The 25,833-nt window shown below is 38.0% G+C and overlaps 1 protein-coding gene across 1 annotated transcript in view; it reads right to left on the reverse strand.

The window, feature by feature from the left end:
• The window catches only part of PLD5 (phospholipase D family member 5), a 473,589-nt gene that overhangs the window by 13,473 nt on the left and 434,283 nt on the right, over window positions 1–25,833 (reverse strand). The window contains exons 6-7 of the mRNA XM_059905181.1: window positions 18,312–18,509; window positions 11,045–11,181 (exon numbers count right to left, since the gene is read on the reverse strand). Of these exons, the coding sequence (XP_059761164.1) occupies window positions 11,045–11,181; window positions 18,312–18,509 (335 nt within the window). The remainder of the gene's footprint in view (window positions 1–11,044; window positions 11,182–18,311; window positions 18,510–25,833) is intronic.

A 25,833-nucleotide genomic window follows, 5' to 3' on the forward strand; every position in this document is an offset into this window, starting at 1 on the left:
CCAGGAAAGAAGAGGAATCTGTCTTTTTCCTGTTAGGCTCTGCTATCCTAGCAGGGTGTGAGAACTTCTCCTTCTGGTCTCCCAACTCTATTTAATTGAGGTTTCTGTTTATTAATTTTTTACACTTTCTTTTTAAAATTGATTATACATATTAGTGTATACATGTCAATCCCAATCTCCCAATTCATCCCTCCCCACCCCCCGCCCACACTTTCCCCCCTGGTGTCCATATGTTTGTTCTCTACATCTGTGTCTCTATTTCTGCCCTGCAAACCGGTTCATCTGTACCATTTTTCTAAATTCCACATATATGCGTTAATATACAATATTTGTTTTTCTCTTTCTGACTTACTTCACTCTGTATGACAGTCTCTAGGTCCATCCATGTCTCTACAAATGACCCAATTTCGTTCCTTTTTATGGCTGAGTAATAATCCATTGTATATATGTACCACATCTTCTTTATCCATTCGTTTGTCAATGGGCATTTAGGTTGCTTCCATGACTTGGCCATTGTAAATAGTGCTGCAATGAACATTGGGGTGCATGTGTCTTTTTGAATTATGGTTTTCTCTGGGTATATACCCAGTAGTGGGATTGCTGGGCCATATGGTAATTCTATTTTTAGTTTATTAAGGAACCTCCATACTGTTCTCCATAGTGGCTGTATCAATTTATATTCCCACCAACAGTGCAAGAGGGTTCCCTTTTCTCCACACCTTCTCCAGCATTTATTGTTTGTAGTTTTTTTTTTTTCTTTATGAAAAGGTTTTTTTAAAATAGTATATGATCCTCAATATCAATATTATACCATCTTGAGCTGGCAAAGACATTGTTTATCTGGTATCAAGTGAAGAAAATAAAATATCAAGATATCATTCTTTATTGTTGAACAAGTCCAATCATTATATGTAGTTTGTTCTTCCTCTCTAAGTGAATTAGTACACATTTTGCTTTCTTTTTTTTTTTTCACACACACACACTGTATTTTATTTTTACAAGAGATAAATAAACTGACACCAAGCATTGTAAATGGATGACCACAACAAAAGCAACAATGATTGCAATTACCAAACACGAAACACACTCATACTATGTCATAATATTGACATTCAGTCCAGTAATCCTCCACTGTAACAGCTGCTTTACTTTGCAGTGAAAATTGATTTGTATATTTTTTGCCTCTGAGTCCTTGTGGGATTTTTTTTTTAAATTCAAACAGAAAGTCACAAAAATTATAACCATCCTCATCAGTTCACTCAGTCCCATGTAATTAATTTTTTTTCATCTTGATCTTTTGTTAGCACTTTTATGAATTCATCAGTTTTCCATTAGAGTTCTGAAAATGCTTATTCATTCAGTTCAGCAGTATAGTCAGTTACCAGAAACCTGTACTTGTCAGAGTCTTTTCCATGAATTCCTTGAAGATGAAACCCTTTTACAGGAACATTTTTGCAAAAGCATCAGAGTACACCCAGAACTGCCTGTAAATGACAAAAGACTTAAAAATGACCACGATTAAAGATTTGATGAAAGTTCATAATAATGCAATTGACAAGGAATTTTAGTTATTTCTGAGATATACATTTTAAAGTAATAACTGGAATTATGACTTATACATTACACCAGAACATATAAGATTTTTAGAAATTTCATGTAATGTCTGAAACATTTATATTAACAATTTCTGTACAAATTAACCCAAAGAAAGTTTGGTATTAGTTGTTTTGTTTGTTTGTTTATACTGCAGGTTCTTATTAGTCATCAATTTTATACACATCAGTGTATACACGTCAATCCCAATCGCCCAATTCCACACACCACCACCCCCACCCCACCGCGGTTTTCCCCCCTTGGTGTCCATACGTTTGTTCTCTACATCTGTGCCTCAACTTCCGCCCTGCAAACCGGTTCATCTGTACCATTTTTCTAGGTTCCACATACATGCATTAATATACGATATTTGTTTTTCTCTTTCTGACTTACTTCCACTCTGTATGACATCCATCCACGTCTCAACAAATGACTCAATTTCGTTCCTTTATATGGCTGAGTAATATCCCATTGTATATATGTACCACATCTTCTTTATCCATTCGTTTGTCAATGGGCATTTAGGTTGCTTCCATGACCTGGCTGTTGTAAATAGTGCTGCAATGAACATTGGGGTGCATGTGTCTTTTTGAATTATGGTTTTCTCTGGGTATATGCCCAGTAGTGGGATTGCTGGATCATATGGTAATTCTATTTTTAGTTTTTTAAGGAACCTCCATACTGTTCTCCATAGTGGCTGTATCAATTTACATTCCTACCAACAGTGCAAGAGGGTCCCCTTTTCTCCACACCCTCGCCAGCATTTGTCGTTTGTAGATTTTCCGATGATGCCCATTCTAGTTGGTGTGAGGTGATACCTCATTGTAGTTTTGATTTGCATTTCTCTAATAATTAGTGATGTTGAGCAGCTTTTCATGTGCTTCTTGGCCATCTGTTTGTCTTCTTTGGAGAAATGTCTATTTATGTCTTCTGCCCATTTTTGGATTGGGTTGTTTGTTTTTTTAATATTGAGCTGCATGACCTGTTTATATATTTTGGAGATTAATCCTTTGTCCATTGATGTGCTTGCAAATATTTTCTCCCATTCTGAGGGTTGTCTTTTCGTCTTGTTTATAGTTTCCTTTGCTGTGCAAAAGCATTTAAGTTTCATTAGGTCCCACTTGTTTATTTTTGTTTTTCTTTCCACTACTCTGGGAGGTGGGTCAAAAAAGATCTTGCTGTGATTTATGTCAAAGAGTGTTCTTTCTATGTTTTGCTCTAGATTCCATTGGCTTCTATGGCTCTATGGTTAGCTGGTCTGTCCCTTATCTCTTGGACTGTAGCAAATCATCCTTTGATTAAAACACAGTGGGGGCTCCTCAAGGTCACAAGACTCCCCAGTAGTCAGGCCCTCTTGCTCCTCGTCCTTGCCCTGTCTCTAATTTGGTCTCTCACCACCTTATCTTGGGCTCTATGTTCCTGCACTGACCTTGTTATAGATCCTGGCATGGACCAGGCTATTTTTCTCCATTTGAAACTTTGCTCAAGCTCTCCTTTCTACCTGGATAACTCCCTTTCTCACCCTTTTTTCTAACTCATGCATATGTTTAAAGATAATTTGGGTAGCATTTCCTCTAATAAGCTTCTTCAAACCCTGAAACTGCCATAGAAGCCCTTTCACCAAGTATAATATTCTGTACACATACCTATTGTTCTATCCACCCCACTGTGCTATGAAAATCTATTCTGTGTCCTTCGGCCCCTAATGGATAAAGTTCCTGGGACTATACACTATGCACACTTTAATCACTCTTGCACAGTGCCCAATAAATATTTGTTGAATGAATACATAAATGAAATATATTAATACCCCACAGACTAACAGGCCTACATTTTAAAAATCAAATCAATTTGATGTATAATGCTGTGTAAGTTTGAAGTATACAGCATGTTATATTGATAAATTTATATATTGTAATATGATTGCCAATGTAGTGATATTTATCACATTACATCATTATAGTACAATATTATTGTCTGTATTCATTATACTGTGCATTAGGTCTCTATGGTTCATTTACTACTCGTTACAAGTTTGTACCCTTAAACACCATCACTCTCATCCACCCTTCCACCCACCCCACTGTTCCCAGGGCACCATCATTTTACCATTTTACCATTATTTTATAGGTTTAACTTTTTTAGACTCCACTTGTAAGTGATATCATTTAGTACTTGTCTTTCTCTGTCTGACTTATTTTGCTTATCATAATGTCCTCAAAGTCCATCCATGTTATTGCAAATGGCAGGGTATTCTCCTTTCTCATCACTGGATAATATTCCATTGTGTAAATGCACTACATCTTTTTAATCCATTCATTGATAAACATTTGGGTTGTTTCCATATCTTGGCTACTGTGAATAATGCTGTGATAAGCATGGGAGTGTATACATCTCATCAAGATCCCATTTTCATTTCCTTTGAGTACATACCCAGAAGTGGAATTGTTGGATCATATGCTAGATCTATTTTTAAATTTTTTGAGGAACTTCCATATTGTTTTCCATACAGGTTGAACCAATTTACTTTCCCACCAATAGTGTATAAAGGTTCCCGTTTCACCACATCCTTCCTAGCAACTGTTATCTCTTGTCTTCGTCAAGAAGAGTCATTACAACAGTGGGAGGTGATATCTCATTGTGGTTTTGATTTGCATTTCGCTGATAATTAGTGATGATGAGCATTTTTTCATGTATCTGTTGGCCATTTTGATATACTCTTTGGAGAAATGTCTATTTAGTTCTTTTGCCCATTTTTAAAAATCAATTTTTTTTTGTTATTGTTGTTATTGAGTTGACCGAGTTCTTTATATACTTTGGATATTAACCCCTTATCTGATATGAGGTTTAAAAAATTTTTCTCCCATTCTGTGGGTTGTCTTTTCATTTTGTTAATTGTTTCTTTTGCTGGAAAAAAGCTTTTGAGTTTGATGTAGTCCTTTTTATTGATTTCTTCTTTTACTGTTTGTAATTTTGGCATCATGCCAAAAAAATTATTGCCGGGACCAATATCAATGAGCTTCCTCCCTACGTTTTCTTCTGGGAGTTTTACAGTATCACGTCTTATGTTTAAGTCTTTGATCCATTTCAAGTTAATTTTTGTGGATGGTGTGAGACAGGGCCCAATATCATCTTTTGGCATGTGTTTCTCCAGTTTTCCCAGCACTATTTGTTGAAGAAACTATCCTTTCCCTGTTGGGTATTCTTGGATCCCTTGTTGAGTATTAGTTGACTGTATATGCTGGGGTTTAATTCTGGCTCTCTATTCTGTTCCATTTGTTGACATGTCCATTTTTGTGCCAGTACCATACTGTTTTTATTACTACGGCTTTGTGGTATAGTTTGAAATCTGGAAGTGTGATATTTCCAGCTTTGTTCTTTTTTTCTCAGGATTGCTTTGACTATTCAGGGTCTTTCTTGGTTCCACACAAATTTTCAGATAGTTTCTTCTATTTCAGTGAAGAATGCATTTGTTATTTTGATAGGGATTGCACTGAATCGGTAGATTGCTTTGGATAGTATGGCCATTTTAACAATATTAATTCTTCCAATCTATGAATGTGGATGTCTTTTCATTTGTTTGTGTCTTCTTTGATATCTTTCAGCAAAGTTGTGTAGTTTTCATTGTACATATCTTTCACCTACTTGGTTAAATTTATTCCTAAATAGTTTGTGGGTTTTTTGATGATTTTGTGAATGGGATGAGTTTCTTTATTTCTTTTTAAGATACTTCATCATTAGTGTAAAGAAATGCAATTGATTTCTGTATGATAATTTCGTATCCTGCCACTTTACTGAAATTATTAATTCAAATATTTTTTGACTGATTCTTTGGGATTTTCTCTATTTAAGAACATATTATCAACAAATAATGGAAACTTTAATTTTTCCTTTCTGATCTGAGTGCCTTTCATTTCTTTGTCTTGCCTAATTTGCTTTAGCTAGGACTTCCATTACTATATTGGATAGGAATGGTAAGAGTAGGCATCATTCTTTGTTCCTGATCTTACACTTTCAATTTCTCTCCATTAAATATAATGTTAGCTGTGGGTCTACTGTATATGACCTTTATTTTGTTGAGGTATGTTCCTTCCACATCCAGTCTGTTAAGAGTTTTTATCATGAAAGGATGTTGTATTTTGTCAAATGCTTTTTCTGCATTTATTGAGATGATCATGTAATTTTTATCTTTTATTTTATTGATATGATGTGTGTAATAACATTTATTGGTTTGTGTATTTTGAACTATCCTTGCATCCCAGAATAAATCTCTCTTGGTAATGGTGTATTATCTTTTTAATGTGTTCTTGAATTTGGATTGCTAATCTTTTGTTGAAAATTTTTGCATCTATATTCATCAGGGAACGTATAGTTTTCTTTTTCTGTGGCATCTTTATCTGGCTTTGGAGTCAAAGTAATGATGGGCTTGTAGAATGAGTTTGGAACTGTTCTCTCCTCTTGGATATTTTGGAAGAGTTTGAGGAGAATTGGTGTTGTTTTCTGAACATTTGGAAGAATTCTCCAGTGAGATGTCTGGCTCTGGAGTTTTTGATTACTGATTCAATCTCTATACTCAATATTGGTCTGTTCAGATTTTCTATTTCTTCCTGATTCAGAGATGATAGGTTATGTGTTTCTAGAAATGTATCCATTTCTTCTAGGTTAGGTAGTTTGTTGGCATATAATTGTTGATAGTAGCCTCATAGATTCTATGTATTTCTGTAATTTCAGTTGTAACGTCTTATCTTTCATTTCAAATTTTACTTATTTGAGTCTTCTCTCTTTTTTTCTTAGTCTAGCTAAAGTTTGGTCAGTTTTGTTTATCTTTTTGAATAACCAGCTCTAAGTTACATTGATCACTTGTATTATTTTTCTAGTCTCTATTTCATTTATTTCTGTTCTGATCTTTATCATTTCCTTCCTTCTGATAACCTGAGGCTTAATTTGTTCTTCTTTTTCTAGTTCCTTGAGGTGTAAAGTTAGCTTGTTATTTGAGATCTTTCTAATTTTGTAATATATATGTTATATTAAGCATGTACGTTCCTCTCAGAACTGCTTTTGTTGTATCCCACAGTATTTGATATGTTGCCTTGTCTTTCCTTTTTTTAATTGAGGTATAGTTGATTAATAATATTATTGAAGTTTCAGTGATTCAATATTTTTATACATTATACTACATTTATAGTTATTATAAAATATTCCATGTGGTGTATAATATATCCTTATAGCTTATTTTATACAGAGCAGTTTGCACCTCTTAATTCCCTATCCCTATCTTGCCCCTCCCCCATTTTCCATTCCCCACTGGTAACCACTAGTTTGTTCTCTATATCTGTGAGTCTGTTTCTGTTTTGTTATAGCCACCTATTAAGTGATATCATACAGTATTTGTCTTTCTTTGTCTGACTAATTTCACTAAGCATAATACCCTTCAGGTCCATCCATGTTGTTGCAGATAGCAAAATTTCATTCACTTTTATGACTGAGTAGTATTCCATTACATATATATACCACATCTTCTTTATCCATTCGTCTGTTGATGGACACTTAGGCTGCTTCCACATCTTGGCTATTGTAAATAGTGCTGTTATGAATATTGAGGTGCATGTATCTTTCTGAATTAGTATTTTCATTTTCTTCAGATATATACCTAGTAGTAGAATTGCTGGATCATACGGTAGTTCTATTTCTAGTTTTTTGAGGAAACTCCACACTGTTTTCCACAGTGGCTGCACCGATTTACATCCCAACCAACAGTGTACAAGGGTTCCCTTTTTTTCCACATCCTCACCAACATTTGTTATTTGTGGCCTTTTTGATGACAGCCATTCTGACAGGTGTGAGGTGATATCTCATTATGGTTTTGATTTGCATTTCTCTGATAATTTGTGATGTTGAGCATCTTTTCCTGGCCTGTTGGCCATCTGTATGTCTTCTTTGGAAAAACATCTATTCAGGTCTTCTGTCCATTTTTAGATCAGGATGTTTGGGCTTTTTTTGATGTTGAGTTGTGTGAACTGTTTATATATTTGGGATATTAACCCCTTATTGGCCATATCATTTGCAAATATAATAATTTTCATGTTTCTAGTTGTGGCCTTTTTTTTCCTCTTAGAGAAGTCCCTTTAACATTACTTTTTTTTTTAGAAATTCACATTCTTTTATTTATTTATTTATTTATTTATTTATTTATGACTGTGTTGAGTCTTTGTTTCTGTGCGAGGGCTTTCTCTAGTTGCGGCAAGTGAGGACCACTCTTCATCGCGGTGCACAGGCCTCTCACCATCGCGGCCTCTCTTGTTGCGGAGCACAGGCTCCAGACGCGCAGGCTCAGCAATTGTGGCTCACGGGCCCAGTTGCTCCGTGGCATGCGGGATCCTCCCAGACCAGGGCTCGAACCCGTGTCCCCTGCATTGGCAGGCAGACTCCCAACCACTGCGCCACCAGGGAAGCCCAACATTACTTTTAAAACTGCTGCTCTTTTAGCTTTTGCTTGTCTGTAAAACTTTTGATCTCTCCATCACATCTGAATGAGAGCCTTGCCAGGTAGAGTATTCTTGGTTGTAGGTTTTCCCCTTTCATCATTTTATATCATATCATTCCTTTCTGACCTGCAGAGTTTTTGCTGAGAAGTCAGCTGTTAGCCTTATGGGAGTTCCCTTGTATGTAATGTGCTGCTTTTCCCTTGCTGCTTTTAATATTCTCTCTTATCTTTAATTTTTGCCATTTTAATAACCATGTGTCTTGTTGTGTTCTTCTTTGAGTTGATCCTGTTTGGGACTCTCTGTCATTCCTGGACTTCTATGTCTGTTTCCTTTCCCAGGTTAGGGAAGATTTCAGCTATTATGTCTTCAAATATGTTCTCTGTCCTTTTCTCTCTCTTCTCATCCTGGGATCCCTATAATGCAAATATTAATATTCCTGATGTTGTCCCAGAGGTCTCTTAAACTGCCCTCATTTATTTTTCTTCTTTTTTCTGTTCAATGTCAGTGATTTTTACTACTCTGTCTTCCAGCTCGCTGATCCATTTTCCTCTGTATCATTTAGTCTACCGTTGATTCCTTCTAGTGTATTTTTCATTTTGGTTATTGTAGCCTTCATCTCTGCTTGGTTGTTCTTTATATTTTCTCTTTGTTAAAAACTTCTAAATTCTCATTCTTTTCATCCATTTTTCTCCTGAGTTCTTTGATCATCTTTATGATCATTACCTTGAACTCTTTCTCAGATAAGACTGCCTATCTCCACTTCACTTAGTTCTTCTTCTGGTTTTTAATCTTGTTCCTTAATTTGGAACATGTTCATCTTTTATCTTTGCCTTCATCTGATATGAACTGAATGATTTTTGCTGATGCAGATGTTTAATGGTCATGAGACCCCCTCAGGGGAGGAATAATCTCTGGTTCCTGTCAGTGCAGACATGCTTCTCCCTTAGTAGTCAGTTCTATTTTTACCTTTGGCCCCTTTAAGTCCCCCTGTGCCCCTTTGGTAGTATGGAGTGCAGCTGAGAATGCCTCTAGATCTCCATCTGCCTAATCCTGCCTATATGTAATTTACCCACAATAAACTTCATAATTGCTTTGTTTTTTGGTGTCAAAGTTCCTTCCCAGTTTGGAGAATATATCCAATATCTCTGCCTACCAATATCAACCATTTCTAATTTGGAAGCATGTGGATTTTTTCTCTTTCATTTTATGTTTACTGTGCAGACTAAAACTTAAGTTTGTAGGTTATTAACACACTGATATTTGAAAATATCTAATTGTTTATTCAAGTTGAATTCATGCCTGAAAAATTTCTCCAGGATGATGTAAAAACAAGTCCACTCTTTAAAAATTTTTTTCATTCATATGATTGAGAAGAATTTAATTTTAACCTTGATGTTTGAACTACTTCTTATGTCTCTGATGGCTTTTCATTTAAAATGCTAGAGATATTAACAGGTTTGAAATATCATCAGTATAATAAAAGAACTGCTCTTTGAATAATAACAATAATGGTATTTTTATAATCAAAATGCAAGATTTCAGGTCAGTTTCTATTTCTTTTAGTTTTCTCTAATTTTTGTATTTCCAAAATATTTTAGATTATCCATACTAATTCCTTCCCCCTTGGCTATGAAGGATCCTAATTTTGTTTGTTTGAAGGGACCTCATGGAATGAAGGTTTTGCCAATCTTCTGAAATTATCATCCCATCCTAATAAGTCCATAAACTTGAACTTATTCTCCCGAATAACAGGAAAATCAGGTAAAACCTATCTATTATGTTTCAAACCCTTCCCAAAGTGAAGCTGAAGTCTAAGACAAAATCTAAAACCAAATAAACAATAAATGGGAAAAACATAAAAAAGAGGGATTGAAAAAATGAAAGCATGTGGAAAAAATTCATGAATATTCAAAGGGTGCACAATATTTTAAAGTAAAGGTGTCCTAATAATGTGCTTCTTGCAGCCTAAAATTGTTTTTGACAATCATTAGGAGTCATCACTTTCTGGGAGAAACACATCTTTTGCAATCTTAAAGTCATTTGCATAGAGAAGTTGTATATTATGCATATGTGAGGTTGGCAATATGAAAAATATTCAAGCAATATAGGGCACGTCACATTATTTAACCTCAGTAAATGGTTATTTTGAAATTGTAATTTTCCAAATTAAAAATGTCTCAGTTTGTACCCTTAGAAATTTGCACTCTGGAAACTTTTCCTGGATTAAATGGATCATTCAAAACATTTACAAGCACCCAAATCTCTGCATTCCCTGCAAGAAAGCAAAAGTGGGAAATACTTGGGGCCTAGTCATGCATTTATGACTTAGAGACATAAATTCCGCTCCTAAGTTGATTCCAAGTATTTCCACACTTAAACAGTGATGAATATTAAAAAATAAATCTCCATTTTAAGATGCTCTCTTCCTCTTACAGATGGATGGATTGACTGAGAACATACATATTTTAAATTTCCTTCTCCTTAAGTGGAAAAGATAGCATGAAAATTTAGCATTTAATGAAGACCTACATGAATACAACAAAGTGATACCTCCTTTAAGGAAAATCTTGCCAGACCTACTCAGTTTCAGTATGTCCTTCAGGTACCTCTCAACTGATAAATTTCAAAAAATTTTTTTCAAATAATTAAAATTTTTTTATTTATTTATTTTTCCAAATAATTTTCAAGTTGAAAACAACCCAATCTTTATTCTAAAGTTGCTCTCATGCTTATAATGTAAACTACTGAGGTGGTTCTGTGGGATGAGACCCTGAGTCCTTAAAGTGGACTGAGAGAGGAGATGCACCATGGGTGAGCTGCAAATGTACACTGAGAAGATGTGAATGGTGTGCAACCTAATGTGACCTGATAGCATCTCAGTGTCCAGGGTGTTTTCTCCTGTGGTCTCCAGTTTAGTGTCTGGCCCTGGAGCCCAGGATCTAAGCTGAGATTGCACACTCACTGACCTTTTGGTGCTTGTGCTGGAGATAGGCAGGTAGTCCATGACTGCGATGTACACGTATTGCTTGGCATCATCTATTACACTGTAGATGGCGTCTATGTCAAAGCTTCTGTTTTTAGGGCAAAACAGTTTGGGAGAATTCTGTGAAGACACAAAAACCAAACTTTTAGAGTATTAATTTTTGCAATCTGGGGATTTCTCTTTTTTGTTGTTATTTAAAATTTTTTAAAAATGAATCTTGGCTTTTAACCAATTTTTGCAAACCTACTTTCCAGTTCTTTATGAGACTAAGACAAATACATTTTCAGTTCTATCAAAGTTGAGGCAAGTAGAAATCAAGGTGTGTGGGGGATGGGTCTCAAATCTGTCCTTTAAGTCAGTTTTGGGAGGGAATTCTTGTTTTCAATACACACACCTCTTATTTTTATAAGAGTGCTCTAAGTCTAAACTTAATGTGACTCTGGTATACATCCTTGTCATACATAGTTAATTTTCTCAGACATTACCATATATAGTATATATATGCATAAAGCAAGCCATTTATGCTAGAAGTTATTTCACTTGAAAGGTAATGTGGCCATGAAGATGTTCAAGACACATGGTCTAAAAATCTTGTGTTTTTTTTTTTTTTTCCCCCAAATCTTTCATCGAGTGAGGAAGAGGAGTGTTGATTGTTGAGAAAGGGTCATCAGTAATTCTAGAGGAAAAACCAAGTGACTTATTAAGATGCCAAGTCCATAAGGAGAGACAGGGACTTAAGAAAAATGAAAAAAGAGGCACATTATACTTGAGTTATTTTTCTTATGTTGCTCAAAGTGGTTTCCATCTTACAGAAGTATGATGTTTTTAGAAAAAGTTGCTATAGAACGGGAAAGATGTATTTTGGTTTTCTCATTGGTTTTCCACTGGACAAGACTGAAAGGAGCATTTCTGTAGTTCCTGCATTACTCTGACAAGCAAGAAACCAAGTGAAGGAACACAAAAATTGCAACGGGTGCTTAGTACCAAAGCCCAAATAAACAGTTTCTGGAACTGCCTGGAATGGCAGTACTGGGTCCTTCATCAAATGTTCTGCCAATAATGGTGGTCAGGGTCCCTGACAAATGTTTGGGAACAACTCCCCACACAGTACTGGTGGGAATCTCTATCCCAGCTTAGAGAGAGGGAAGATGAAGCTCTCGGACTGGATGCCCAACTGAGGAGGAGTGTGGGGCTGAGAAAGGAGCCTCTTGAAGAGCCACACCCACCAGGCGCCCCTACTCAGAATGTTGTCTTGGCAGGTGAGTATCAGAAGGAGTTTTTGATTTAAATTACTTTCCTTCTGGAATGAGGATGAGCTTCTAAGTATTAAAAAAAAAAAAAACTAATGCTAAAAGAGAGAAATAAACCACAACAAAAAAACCCAAAACAAAACAATAAAAAATAAATAAACAAACAAACAAACAAACAAAAACCAATGCTCATCCTACACTTCTTCCCCAGCACACACATATGCAGATACCCCATCTGTCACCAAGATAGATGGCTTGGGCTTCTGCAGTGTCTCTCATGTTGTCCCTCCCTCTTACTCCAGATTGCTGTTTCCCTCATTCAGGCACTGGTGCTGTTTGCTGGGGCTTTTATATGTCTTCTGAACTCATTTCCTTGTCTCCTCGATGCTTAAAAGACAAACAAACAAACATGTGTCACTCGCAGGACTCCTGGTTTCTTGGAATCCAGTCTGATCTCATTGGGAGGGAAGGATCCATGTATCCTCTGAGTCCTGGCCCTCCCGTTTCTCTGCCTCCTTCATTTACTGGCTACCATGCCTTCCGTGCCCCAAATTAAAATAATCGTCAGCCCATGGTTATGCTCTCATCTTGTCTGCCTCTGTGTATTTGCTCCTGCCAGCCCCTCCGGCTGATGTGTTTTCCTATCTTTGCCTATCAGAGTCCTATACATTCTCTAAGTTCTAGCTCATATACTATCTCCTCATGAAACATTTTTATATTGTCACCTAGAGGCTACTTCTCCTTTTCTGTCCTCCCATAATATGATTTATTTGTTACATTGTTTAGCGTATTCAAACTTATAATTACTCACACTTGTCTCATGTCCTTGTTTGGACTGATATACCTTGATTTTAGGAATTGCATTTTACTCATTTTTCTATCTCCATTAATAAATTAAATATTCAAATTAATTAATTTCCTCAGCCTATTGGGTCTTTAAACATTCTTTAGGTTTAACATGGAGAAGCTAAGGATCTTAGCTCTAGACAGGAGCCTAGGTCAACTCTGAAATGTGTCCAAATGCCCATGTTTTTGCTTCAGTTAGGAATTTCCTGAACTTCCTTGCATGTTCCCAAAACTGGAGTTTGGTTTCAGGGAGGAACAAATTTAGACACAGAGTTGCTGGTCTCTTTACATTTGCTATTTTCTAATAAGTTTGGATACTGTGCCTTTGGTGATAGAGCATTTATATGCTGGTGATGTGCCAGGTTCCAGCATTTATAACCTATAGCATGCTGGGCATGTCCCTTACACTTCCTGAGCCTCTGTTTCCAATGAGATAAGAACAGTAACAAATCTTTCACACTGGTTTGCCTTGAGGCTTAAATAAGAGAATGGCCTACTCCTGGCTGGGTCTGCTCCTCTTCTGCACTTGCTTTCATTCATTCATCAAATATTACTAAGTACCTGCCATGCACCTAGCTCTAGTCTAGGCAGTTGGCATACATCAGTGATCAACATAAGATTCCTGCTTTGTGCAGCGTCATTCCAGCACATGCTACATTGTACTGCATTCATTTGTCTGTGTGATTCTCCACCAGCTTGTGAGCTGCTTGGTTGTATGTCTCCAGCACCTTGTGCCATGCCATACTTAGCACATATTATATGTTCAATAAATATTTGTGGAATGAATGTGAAAGTGCTTCTTAAATTAGTAAGTGTTGGAGGCTTGTATGACCCCCAACCTCTACTCCTAGTTGGAGTTGCTTCATTCTAGGTATTTCCATCCATGTGTGAATAGACCTTTATTTGTACATACCTTTTTGTTTCCTATGTTCCCATTGCCTAACCCAATGCCTAGAGCATGGCAGGTGCTTCATGTGTTTATTAAGGAAATGCATGACTATTTGTATGAGTACCTCTGCCCCTGGGGTCATGGTAGTACTTGACTGTGTCCTCTGATGTGGCAGAAGAAATTAACTAGTTCTGATTGTTTAATTACAGAGAAGGCTGTTAAGTTCCCTTTTTATCATTCTTGAATTAATTTTCTGAGCCTTGCACTGTGTACTCCTTTATTCCATGGCAAAATATAAGGAGAAGGAAAATACAGATCCTTTTCTTTATTTCAGCTCTGTGATGATCTTTTACCAATCAAGTGCTCTTGAGGCATCTTGATTATAAGTAATCTATGTTTCTTTCTTACATCTATAAATGCCTTATATTTGCATGTACCTTGTTTTGCATATTCATTAAATACTTGCTTTAGTAGGGTTTTGATTTATTTCATAACAGTTTCCTGGTTTTTAAAAAAAATCCATACTCCATTCCCAGAATATATATGTTAAAATGTAATTAAACATGAAAACACAACCCACAGAATGGGAGAAAATATTTGCAAATCAAGTACATTCTTGTATCTAGAATGTATAAAGAACTCTTACAACTCAATAACAAAAAAAACAAGTAATCTAATTGAAAAATGGGCAGAGGATTTGATAGACAGTTCTCTAAAAAGATATACAAATGGCCAGTAAGTGTATTAAGATATACAAATGGCCAGTAACTGCATTAAAATATGCAAATCAAAATCATAAGACAAATTTCCCACCCACTAGGAAGGCTAAAATAAAACAGAAAATAGCAGGTGTTGGCAAAGATGTGGAGAAACTGAAACCCTCATTTATTGCGGGTGGAATTGTAAAATGGTGCAGCCAATTTGGAAAAGTTTGTCAATGCCTCAGAATGTTTAACATAGAGTTACCTCAGTACCCAGCAATTTCACTCCTAAGCATAAACCCAAAAGAACTGAAAACGGGTATTCAAATAAAAATTTGTACATGAAGGTTCATAGGAGCACTATTCACAATAGCCAAAAGGCAAAAACACTCAAATGTCCATCAACTGATGGACAGATAAACAAAATGTGATATATCCATACAGTGGAATATTATTTGGCCATAAAAAGGAAAAAGTACTGAGTCAGGCACTTTGAAAACATTATACTAAGTGAAAGAAGTCAGTTACAAAAGACTGCATATTGTATTACTTCATGTATATGAAGTGTCTAGAAAAAGGCAAATCCTTAGAGACAGAAAGTAGATTAGTGGTTTATAGGGTCTGAGAGAAGGGGAAAATGGAGAGTGACTACTAATGGGTATGGCTTTTTCCTTTGTGGTGATGAAAATATTCTAAAATTAGAAGGTAGAGATGATTGTAAAACTCTGTGACTATACTAAAACCCACTGAGTTTTACACTTTAAAAGGACGAATTTTATGGTAGTAAGTTATATATCAATAAATCTATTAAAATGTAATTAAAATATATAGCAGAGATTATAAAGGGGTATTTAATTATATTTTTCAGAGTAGCACCAAGTTCTAGTCAATGTCTGCCCTCACTCACTAAATAAATCTCAGTTTACATGATTGATGGATGAATGAACTAAACAATAAACAACAAGAAATAAAATCTGTCTAGCACCAAGATCAATAAAAACAGACCTTGAACTAACTAGTCTTTATCTTGGAAATCAAATGCATAATCTCAAGAGCTCTAAAAAGAACTCCACAAGATAGGACAAAAACTCAGCCTATTGTTCCTATCTTCTGATTTCAATGGGAATGTAAGAAAATTAGAATGATCTGGCCCCAAGTTATTAGAGATCACATACTTAAATCTAACCAAGTGCCTCTTTGTGTTCCATGAGAAAATTAGAAATAATTCATATCTATACCATAACTTAAAATTTATATTTAACCATGCTAAGTTATTATCACCTAAAATCTAATTTTGGTAATGATAATTCTTAAGACCTTCAAATATATATATTTTGTGTGTTAATTTAGTCTTGGGATGGTCAGCTTATAAAAATATAATATACTATTTTAAGATATTTTACAACAAATATTTTGAACTTAAATAAATTTGTCTTGGCATTTGTTTGGCACATATACTCAGAAAACCGTATGTATCCTGGAACTTCTTATTGATATTACTACTAGTAGAACAAATCCAACATTTATTGCTGCTTTAGGGAGGCTTGAGGGAGGTACTGGGAATAACAATAATGAAGAGAGTACAGTATATGACCTTCAGAGCCTGATAAAATAGTGGGAGAGATAATAAATAAATAGTTACAAAAATGTGATAAATGCTATAACAGAGGCGAGATCAAGGAGCTCTAAGTAAATGATACCAATTCCAATATTGGGAATACTGACTTTTATTTATCTTATACCTGTAAGATTTTATACCTCTGTAAAAATGGTGTTCAATTAATATCTGTTGAACTGAAATTCAAAGGTAGGCTTGAGATATTAATAAGAAATGGAAAATAAAATAATTTAAAATAATAAAATAAATAAAAATAGAAAATAAAGGTGCTGCATGGTTTAAAAGACTATACCTGAAGGACTGTTAAAAAAGCTCAACTTATTTTGTGGCAAACCATTTAATAAAAATCAGTTTATAAATTTGCCCTGGAATACAGCAAAGCCCTTGCATTTTCATAGATTTTATTAAAGGCCTGGGCCCTCTCTCTGAAGTAGATATGTTAACTTTGGGATCAACAAAGGAGGACTCCCCCACTTTTTTAAGGGTCAGAATTTAAATTTATGCAACAATGACATTCACTCATCTCTAAGATTCAAACTGTAAATTCAAAATCCAGCAAATATCTGAAATTTGCTTATAATTCATCTATTTCTTGCTGCTTCAATCTGTTCTACTGGACTCCTGGGGTGTCATGTTACCATCTGGATTAGTGGTTCCTTGGCAAATTTCTTATTGCAACTAATCTACAAATTGAGAATGATATCTGGTTTTCTTGTCTTATAGGGTTGTCTTGAGAGCAAATAAAATTGAATATATGCATTTTATTAGTAAAATGCCCTATATGATATGTTACACGCTACTGCATTATTGACCTCCACACATACCAAAAAAAGGGTTTTTTTTTTTAGTTCTACTTGACGAAAATCTTTCATAGTCTATTTTATATTATTCACACTTACGTGAATTTGTTTAAGACAAGCAACTTCAATTTTCTCTCTACTGCTAGATTTCTAAATTTTCAAAATGTGCTTTCATTTTAATAGACAAAAAGCCTACTATTCACTTTTCCATGAAAAGCTCTTCAGTGACATAAAAGTTGTTGGCATAGAAGCACTGCTTGACAGTGGAGAAACAGCCATATTAAATTGGGAGCATGGTTTAGAGAAGTTTACCAGAGCATCAGGATCAGTTCAGAAGCCTGGTTCAAATCAAAATTCTAAGGTCTCACCCAGGCCCAGTGGATCAGATCCTGGTGAGGATGGGGGGACTGTAAGTTTGCATTTTAAACAGGTTCCCCGTCTGGTTCTTAGATACTTTAAAGTTTGAGGACCACGACTGTAGGTCCAGATATTTACGTTGCCCACTCTCAGCAACACTGTGGGGATAGCTGTGGTGTGTGGGCAGGGGGTGGTGGTTTTCAAGTGTAATCAGAGGCCTGGAAACTGTGCCCTGCCCTTTTGGATGGGCCTCTTGCCCTCCAGCCCCAATCAAATACAATAGTTCTGCTTTTGTCTGTTTTACACACTGGGGTTCCCTCAGATTTGTTTCATCAGAGGGTTCTACTGTTAAGATCAAGTCTGAAAATCATTGATGAAAGGCATCAAAAATAGCATCTGGTATCAGAAGACCTGGGCACTTGTGTTTCTCTTGGCATCTGCCATCTGATGGTCTTTGTGCTAGTAGATAAACTTCAATATCTTCATTTGTAACACAGTCATAATCCTGGGTCTACCTTAAGGGGTGACTGGGGGGATCAAATCAGATAATGCAAAGTATCTGAAACTAGGAATGATTATTCACATGTATTATTATTATAACTAGGGACAGCATATGATTGAGTATAAGAATGGATATATTTTAACTCTTCAAGGGATGTGTCAGAACTAATCTGTCAAATTCATTTTTGCCCAACACAAGATCACACTTGAACATTCCAACTTAATAAAGGGCCTTTGGAGGAAGGAGGGAGGAGGGGAGGAGGAGGAAGAGAAGAGGGCAAAACTCACCGACACAAATGCTTGAGATTTGGTTTCATTCAACTGAAGCTGCAATTTCTTTTCATTGTCATAGACCCCATAGAGCCTCTTGGACCAGGTCTGAGGTACTCTGCTCTTGAATTTTAGTGAACTATATAAAGCGAATATCCTTTGTAAATCTAGGACCAGGCAGCTGCAGTTGTAGAAGATGACACCAAGTTCTTTCATCTGTGAAATTAAAATCGAAAGCATCAATGCCGTGTACACGTGATGGTGTTACTCTCAGAGAAAAAAATGTAGTATTCTCAGAGAAAAGACTGCAATAATAGTAATAGCGATATTTTTTTCTTGCAATTGTTATACTGTAACAACTATATATATACACTGTATCTGTAAGTATGTAGATACAGTCACATTATGGTATACAGAAATGATGCGTCATTAAAATGCTTAAATTTTTTTTTTTTTTAATAAATTTATTTATTTATTTATTTATTTTTGGCTGTTTTGGGTCTTCGTTTCTGTGCGAGGGCTTTCTCTAGTTGCGGCGAGGGGGAGCCATTCTTCATCGCGGTGCGCAGGCCTCTCACTATCACAGCCTCTCTTGTTGTGGAGCACAGGCTCCAGACGCGCAGGCTCAGTAGTTGTGGCTCACAGGCTCCGAACGCGCAGGCTCAGTAGTTGTGGCTCACGGGCCCAGCTGCTCCGCGGCATGTGGGATCTTCCCACACTAGGGCTCGAACCCGTGTCCCCTGCATTGGCAGGCGGATTCTCAACCACTGCACCACCAGGGAAGCCCAAAATGCTTAAATATTTAAGGAAAACTTTTGCTGGAGTTTTGCATTTGAGCTCTTATAGATAATTTTTCCATATTCACCTACACTTTTTATATCAGCTCTTCAGATTGTTTTCTTCAACATTAAATTTTTTGGTATGAATCCTCAAATCATGCAGCAATATAAAGATTGACTTTTAGTTGCAGCACAACAGAATGGTTTAGATCATGGATTCTGGAATCGGATTGCCTGGAATTAGGTTCCAACTCTACAAATTTCTAGCTGTGTGACTTTGTGTGACTTTTTTTTTTTTTATAAATTTATTTTTGGCTGCATTGGGTCTTTGTTGCTGCGTGCAGGCTTTCTCTAGTTGTGGCGAGCGGGGGCTACTCTTTGTTGTGGTGTGCGGGCTTCTCATTGTGGTGGCTTCTCTTGTTATGGAACATGGGCTCTAGAGCACAGGCTCAGTAGTTGTGGTGCATGGGCTTAGTTGCTCTGTGGCATGTGGGATCTTCCCGGACTAGGGCTTGAACCCGTGTCCCCTGCATCGGCAGGTGGATTCTTAACCACTGCGCCACCAGGGAAGCTCTGTGTGACTTTTAAGATACTTAATCTCTGGGCATCATTTTCTTCTTCCATAAAAAGGAGACAATAGTATTTATTTCATACAATTGCTATGATGCATAACACGGTTAATATACTTTATGGGCTTAGAATAGTGCCTATCACATTGTAACCACTTAAAATATATTAGCAATTATTATTCTTATTAACATTGCACAAGCCTCAAGAGTAAGAGACCAATAGAATTTTGCAACAAAGGTATCATAGAGATTATTTTGTCCACCTCCCTCGATGCACAGATGACGAAAGTAAATCTTACACAGCTAAGCAAAAATACATCTCCCCGAGTGAGAGCTCTAGTCAGGGGTAGATTCAGAATCTGATGCAGGTTTTCTTACCCTTGATCAAATACACCCAGGAACGTAGCAGCACTGGCTTCAAGTCCATTATCACTTTGAAAAATTATAGATGATATCTGATTTAGTCAATGAAAGTGAAAAAGTGAAATTTTGGTCTTAACAGCATAAATACCCATGCCTCATGATCTGAACACCCAGTGAGGGGTTTGTCAGGGACACCTTGAAAGGTGTTTAACTTCATTCCTTTCCTCCACCCCCCTACTCAATACTCTTTTCAGGATTATAGGAGAGGTCACCAACTGTGTAGGGGCCTATCTCTCCTTTCCTATTAGGACTCCCTAACACAGTGCATCATGGAGAGCTTTCCACATTCATCTATACCTGGCTGGCATCATTTTAGCAGCTCCACAGTGACCACAGAATAGATGGACACAAGTTATTTAACCTACTGATGGACTTGTCATTTTTCCTCTAATACAAAATATAAAGGAATGAGCACCCTTGTACATACATCTCTGTGCGCCTGTACAAAGATTGCTTTAGTACAGATTTCTAGAATTGAATGGACACAAACATTAAGGACAGTTAAGAAAGGTTAAGAAAGTGGGAGGAACTAGAGTGGGGAGGGCATATCAGGTATGTGCAAAGGCACTGAGGTCGGTGGGATAGAATCCGAGTTGTGCCGCTGAAGCTGAGGGAGATAAGAGAGAATGTGTATGTGTGTGTGAGTGGGTAAATACTATAATTTGATGGCAGGGGGTAAAACTGGTGGGACATGTGTGTCAGATTCCCAGAGGCCTTTGTGCTGGGATAAGCAGTTTGGCATTTATGCAGAAGGACATGGGGAGGGAGGTAATGAGGCAGAGGGGGTGTGGACAGGCTATGAACTGGAAAGGTTCCTTTGCCTGGCTGTGGAGATAGGATGAGGGAGTTGGGGGCAAGGCCTTCAATACCCAGGCCTTAACAGTGGGAAGGGGAGAGACTTACACATACTTATGTGTTTTCTAATCTCAGGGATTTTCAAAAACTGTTTAGCATAACTGCTAATAATTGCTAATCACATTCCAGGTTGAGATGGGGCCCACCTTGCTGTTTGCACAGTCTCTGCTGATAGAATCTCAGGAATAGTAGGCTCTGCCCTTGACCTTCTCACTTCTGTGCCTTTTCCCAGATTGAGTCAATGCTGCCACATTATCTTCTCCAAGGAAGCCTTGATCATTTCAGGGTTTGCAACTTTGTATCAGTTTAGCCTTATAAATAGGCTCTTTGTCCGGTGGTGGGAGTGGGGTCAGCGGAGCTGAGACTCAGGTTCCCACATAAGTAAGCAGCTGTCCCTCCCTGACATATTTCCTTGCCTGCCAGACACAGGCAAGGTTAACGCAGGTCCAGGGGGCTGGCCTGGCCTGGGGCCATCCTCAGGAAAAAACGGACAAACAACAATGACCTGAGGCCAGATTACAGGGTCTTGGGCAAGTTATCCAATTCTGAGTCCTTTTTTTCCTTTTCTGAACAATGAAGGGGTTGGGCTTATAAAGTCTACAGGGGTCTTCCAGCCTTGCCATCTATGGCTTTGGGACATCAATTTCCTGCCCGCCATGCCTTCCCTTCTCCCTGCCCAACCTGCCTCTGAATACTGACCAGAGACTTCTGTTTGTGTGTCAAGATCAGCTCCTTCTGGCTCCTGCCTGAATGTGGCTGGCGACCCTCCCAGGTTTTAAAGTCAGATGAGGCAGATTTGCATCTTGGTTCTGCAGCTTACTTGTTGACTAGCCTTGGGTAAATTACTTAACCCTTAAATTCTAGTTTATTGTTCGATGAGGATAATATCTATCTACAAGTTTTGTTGTTAGAATTTAATAATAATCTTAATTTTAATAGCTAGTATTGACTGAGGGCTCACTTGTTGTGTGTACTGTGTTGAATAGTGTCCCCTCATCCCAGTCATTTCTACACAGAACCTGTGAATGTTACCTTATTAGGAAATATGGGTTTTGCAGATGCAATCAAGATGAAATCATACTGAATTATGGTAGGTCCTAAATCTAATATGACTGGCATCCTTATAAGAAAAGGAAAATTTGGACACTGTGTCACATACACACAGGGGAGATGAACATATGAAGACAGGCACTGGAATGATGCATCAGCAAGCCAATGTGCCAAGGATTGCTGGCCACTACCAGAGGCTAGGGGGACAGGAAATAGTCTCCATTAGCACCTTCCGAGACCTGTGAGAGAAAAAGTCCTGCTCTTTTAAGCCACCAAGTTTGTGGTTTAGAAGCCCTAGGAAACTGCTGCACTGTGCCTTTCATCTCGATAGTAGGTATAATGGTATTTATTCCTTCCACTTTACATAGAAGGAAACTGAGGTTTGGATGGTTATTTGCTGAATGGTAAATCACACAGCTAAGATTTGAGCTTTGGTCTAACTTCAAAGCCTGTGTGCTTGGTCCCTTATGCTATACTGACCTTAGCACATGGCTAGTAAGCAACCCATGGGTCTACTGCTGTTAATTCTGTGAAGCCTTTTCTGGCCATGTTTCCTGCTTTGTCTGGTACCATACTTGCACATATTTCTGATGTGGCACATTTTTACGCAGTATTATAGTTTTAAAAATTTTGTGTGTCTGTTTCCCCTAAGTGACTCTACAGTCTCTGAAGGCATCAAGTTCATATTTTTATTTCCAGTGCTGGGTTATAGTGCTTGCTTGGAAAATGTTTACCAAATGAATACCTGGCCTTCAAGATGAATTTATGGTGGTCAGAGATGAAAACAAGCTTCCTTCTCAACCCAGAAGCCCTGGTTCTAGGTCAGCCTGAGGGCCTCTGATCCTGAGCACCTGAATCTAACAAGAACCTCTCTTCTGGTGCCAAGGGCCCTGGAGCAGCAAACCTGGACATGGACACATAAAACCTGTGGCCGTGCTGGCCCCAGAGATCCACCTGGAATACTTCCACAAGCGCGGTGCTCAGTGATGGCATCAATGACAGTTCTTATATTGGTCAATGAGCCAACTGTCCTCTAACCATGTTTCCTGCACCCACCAACAATGGGGTACAGAACCTGACACAGTCTTTTGAGTGGAAACTACCTTATCCACAGCTCTATCCAAGCCCAGTAGAGCCAGAGGCAGAATGCCATGAAAGTACAAATCCAGGGAATCGTTTGATTTTTGTGACCAAAAGTTGAACTCGGTGGCCATGATTGGCTTTTAGTATGTTTGGATCTCTTTGGTATCCTTTGTTTTTCCATATCAGACCTTTAGAGATTTCAGGTTACTTGCAACACACGGCAAACAAGTATGTTTGGAGTCTTCTGTTCAAAGGCTGGACAAGAATACGGTGCTCTCCTGTGTACCTCTTTCCTTGGGAACAGCTGTCCCCTAGTCTCCACATGGGGGTTACATCATCTCTGCTGTCATTGGGGAACAAAGCCCCTGCCCCCTGTCATTCTCTACTGACTCTTTCCTAATACACAGAATAATATTAAGTGAAGTACTCACTACACTAGTGCAAGCTCCCCATACCTAGGAAGAAAGCAACCACTCTGCAATATGGTATGGCGTGAATAATCTGGGTAAGTGTTAATGTGAAATTTGAAATCTAGAAGGGTGCCAGGGTAGCAGCTCTGACAGCTTTCCCCTGCAGAGGAACAGGGGAGAGAGAGAGAGAGAGACCTCTCCAAGTGACCTAACAAGACACAGGAAGTCATCTCCCAGAACAGGCTCTGAAGACAGACTAACTCCACCAAGGGCAAGGTACTTAACCTCTTCGCTTCCTTTATCTGTAAATGGGTATACATCATAGAACTGCTACAAAGAATAGATGAAAACATGTATGTAAAAGAGTTAGCTCAGTGCCTGGCTCAAACAGTGTTAGCTTCAGCTATACCAAGGTCCACGTTTCTTCTCTGCCTGCTGAGGATGCTTCTACTACATCCTTTGTTTGAATCAGGAACAGATATGGCAGAATTCTTTACCTACGAAAGATTTTACTTTAACTACCAACAGATTCCACACACTCAGTCAAGTGTGAGGGCATAAAATTCATTCCTCAGAGACTGTTTGTGGTTAGGTTGAGCTGGTGCCGGAACGGTCCCATGCCGGGTTCTGAGGCTGCAGGAGGGAACAAGTCAGACCTGGTACCCGCCCTTGGGGGCTCAGAGCATGGAGCGTAGCAGGGGATACAGACAGAAACCATAAAGTTATATGTTAAGGTTTATTATGTTAACAGTACACGTTTTAAGGTAGGTGTTCTAATTCCCATTTTAGAGTTAAGAGCACTGAGGCCATGGTCACTCATCTTGCCCAAGGTAACTGCAAATATGTAGCAGAGCTTATCTCTGAACTCTGTGTGTTTTGTCTCCTTAGTATTTTTTTCACTGCTTCACCTGCCTTAGGCTGTCTGTACCCCTACGCCCTTGAGAGAAGTTTCCTCAGCACTTTCTACCATACTAAAAGAATACTTTATTTAAAAGGGGGTTCACTTTATTAACCTCAAGACACTTCTATCAAACTGAGTGGCTGGAGCTAAAAGGCAGGAGATCACCAAATAAGGGGGTTTCTAACCATACACATGAATACTTGAACACAATCTGATTTCTGACAAAGACACAGAAGGAGGAGGGTAAGAGATTGTCATTGAAATAGATTGTGTTTAGGTCACATTAGACTTGGATTCTTACTGAAGTCAGTGTTACTCTCAAGACTCAATCCAATTCATTCCACAGAATATGCCAGGAAGCTTAGCTGGATTCTCCTGGGAAATCCAGGAAGATGAAAACAGATGTTTCATAAAAGCCAAATGAGAGCAAATCGTTTGTAAGTGTTTGGGCTTAGGGACCAGATTGAGTTGTATTAATATTATGCCTCTTCAACTCATGAGCTGTATAACTTTGGCCTAGCTCTTCAACTTCTTAACACCACTGAGAATGAGAAATAGCCCTTGACGCCCGGAAGCTGGCACAGGACTGTCAGCTTGGCCTTGATATTTCTAAGAACTGACCTGGCATTCAAGCTACGCCCTGGTGATCTCCTGTTAAACATGAACTCTTTCACAGAACACTAGCATCAGACAAGGCCACTCTGTTGACTGTCCAGGATGAAATTGAGACAAAAAAAAAAAAAGACCTCTCTGTAATTGTGTGTGAACACAGACAAAACATGAGCATTGTCCAAGCCACAGAAATGACCAAAGACCCCCCATCCTGGCTAATATGGGCCACTGCTGCTTCTTTACCAATCACAGCTTTAGCCTTGCTTCATCCCCCTCCCTTACAGATGACTTATTATTTTTTTTAAAATTTTAATCACATTGCATTTAAAAAATTATTTATTCATTTACTTTTGGCTGCATCGCGTCTTAGTTGCGTCACGCAGGCTCTTTCAATGTGGCGCACGGGCTTCTCTCTAGTTGTGGCGCGTGGGCTCAGTAGCCCTGCGGCACGTGGGATCTTAGTTCCCCTGATCAGGGATCAAACCCGTGTCCTCTACATTGAAAGGCAGATTCTTAACCACTGGACCACCAGAGAAGTTCCCAGATAACTTATTAAAACACCCAATCACAAAGTTGCCCTGCTCCTGATAGCATCCAATCCTGAGCAAAGCCCTTGATTACTTATACCCTCCCCAACAAAACCTTGCACAAGGTCCGAACCCCGTAACAAGTCCTTCCTAAAACCAGCTTCCTTACATCCTGCAGGTGGCCACAGTGTCACTCTTCCTCCTTGTTACAAGCACCTTGCTCATCTCGAGCATGCAGGCTGGTTTTTGGCTTGAGGGCAATGACACCTCCTTATCCCCAGACCATCCACATCACACGGTTGTGAGTGCAGTAAGCAGACAAGTTAGTGCA

Source organism: Balaenoptera ricei, chromosome 1 (assembly GCF_028023285.1).
Source record: "Balaenoptera ricei isolate mBalRic1 chromosome 1, mBalRic1.hap2, whole genome shotgun sequence".
NCBI lineage: Eukaryota > Metazoa > Chordata > Mammalia > Artiodactyla > Balaenopteridae > Balaenoptera > Balaenoptera ricei.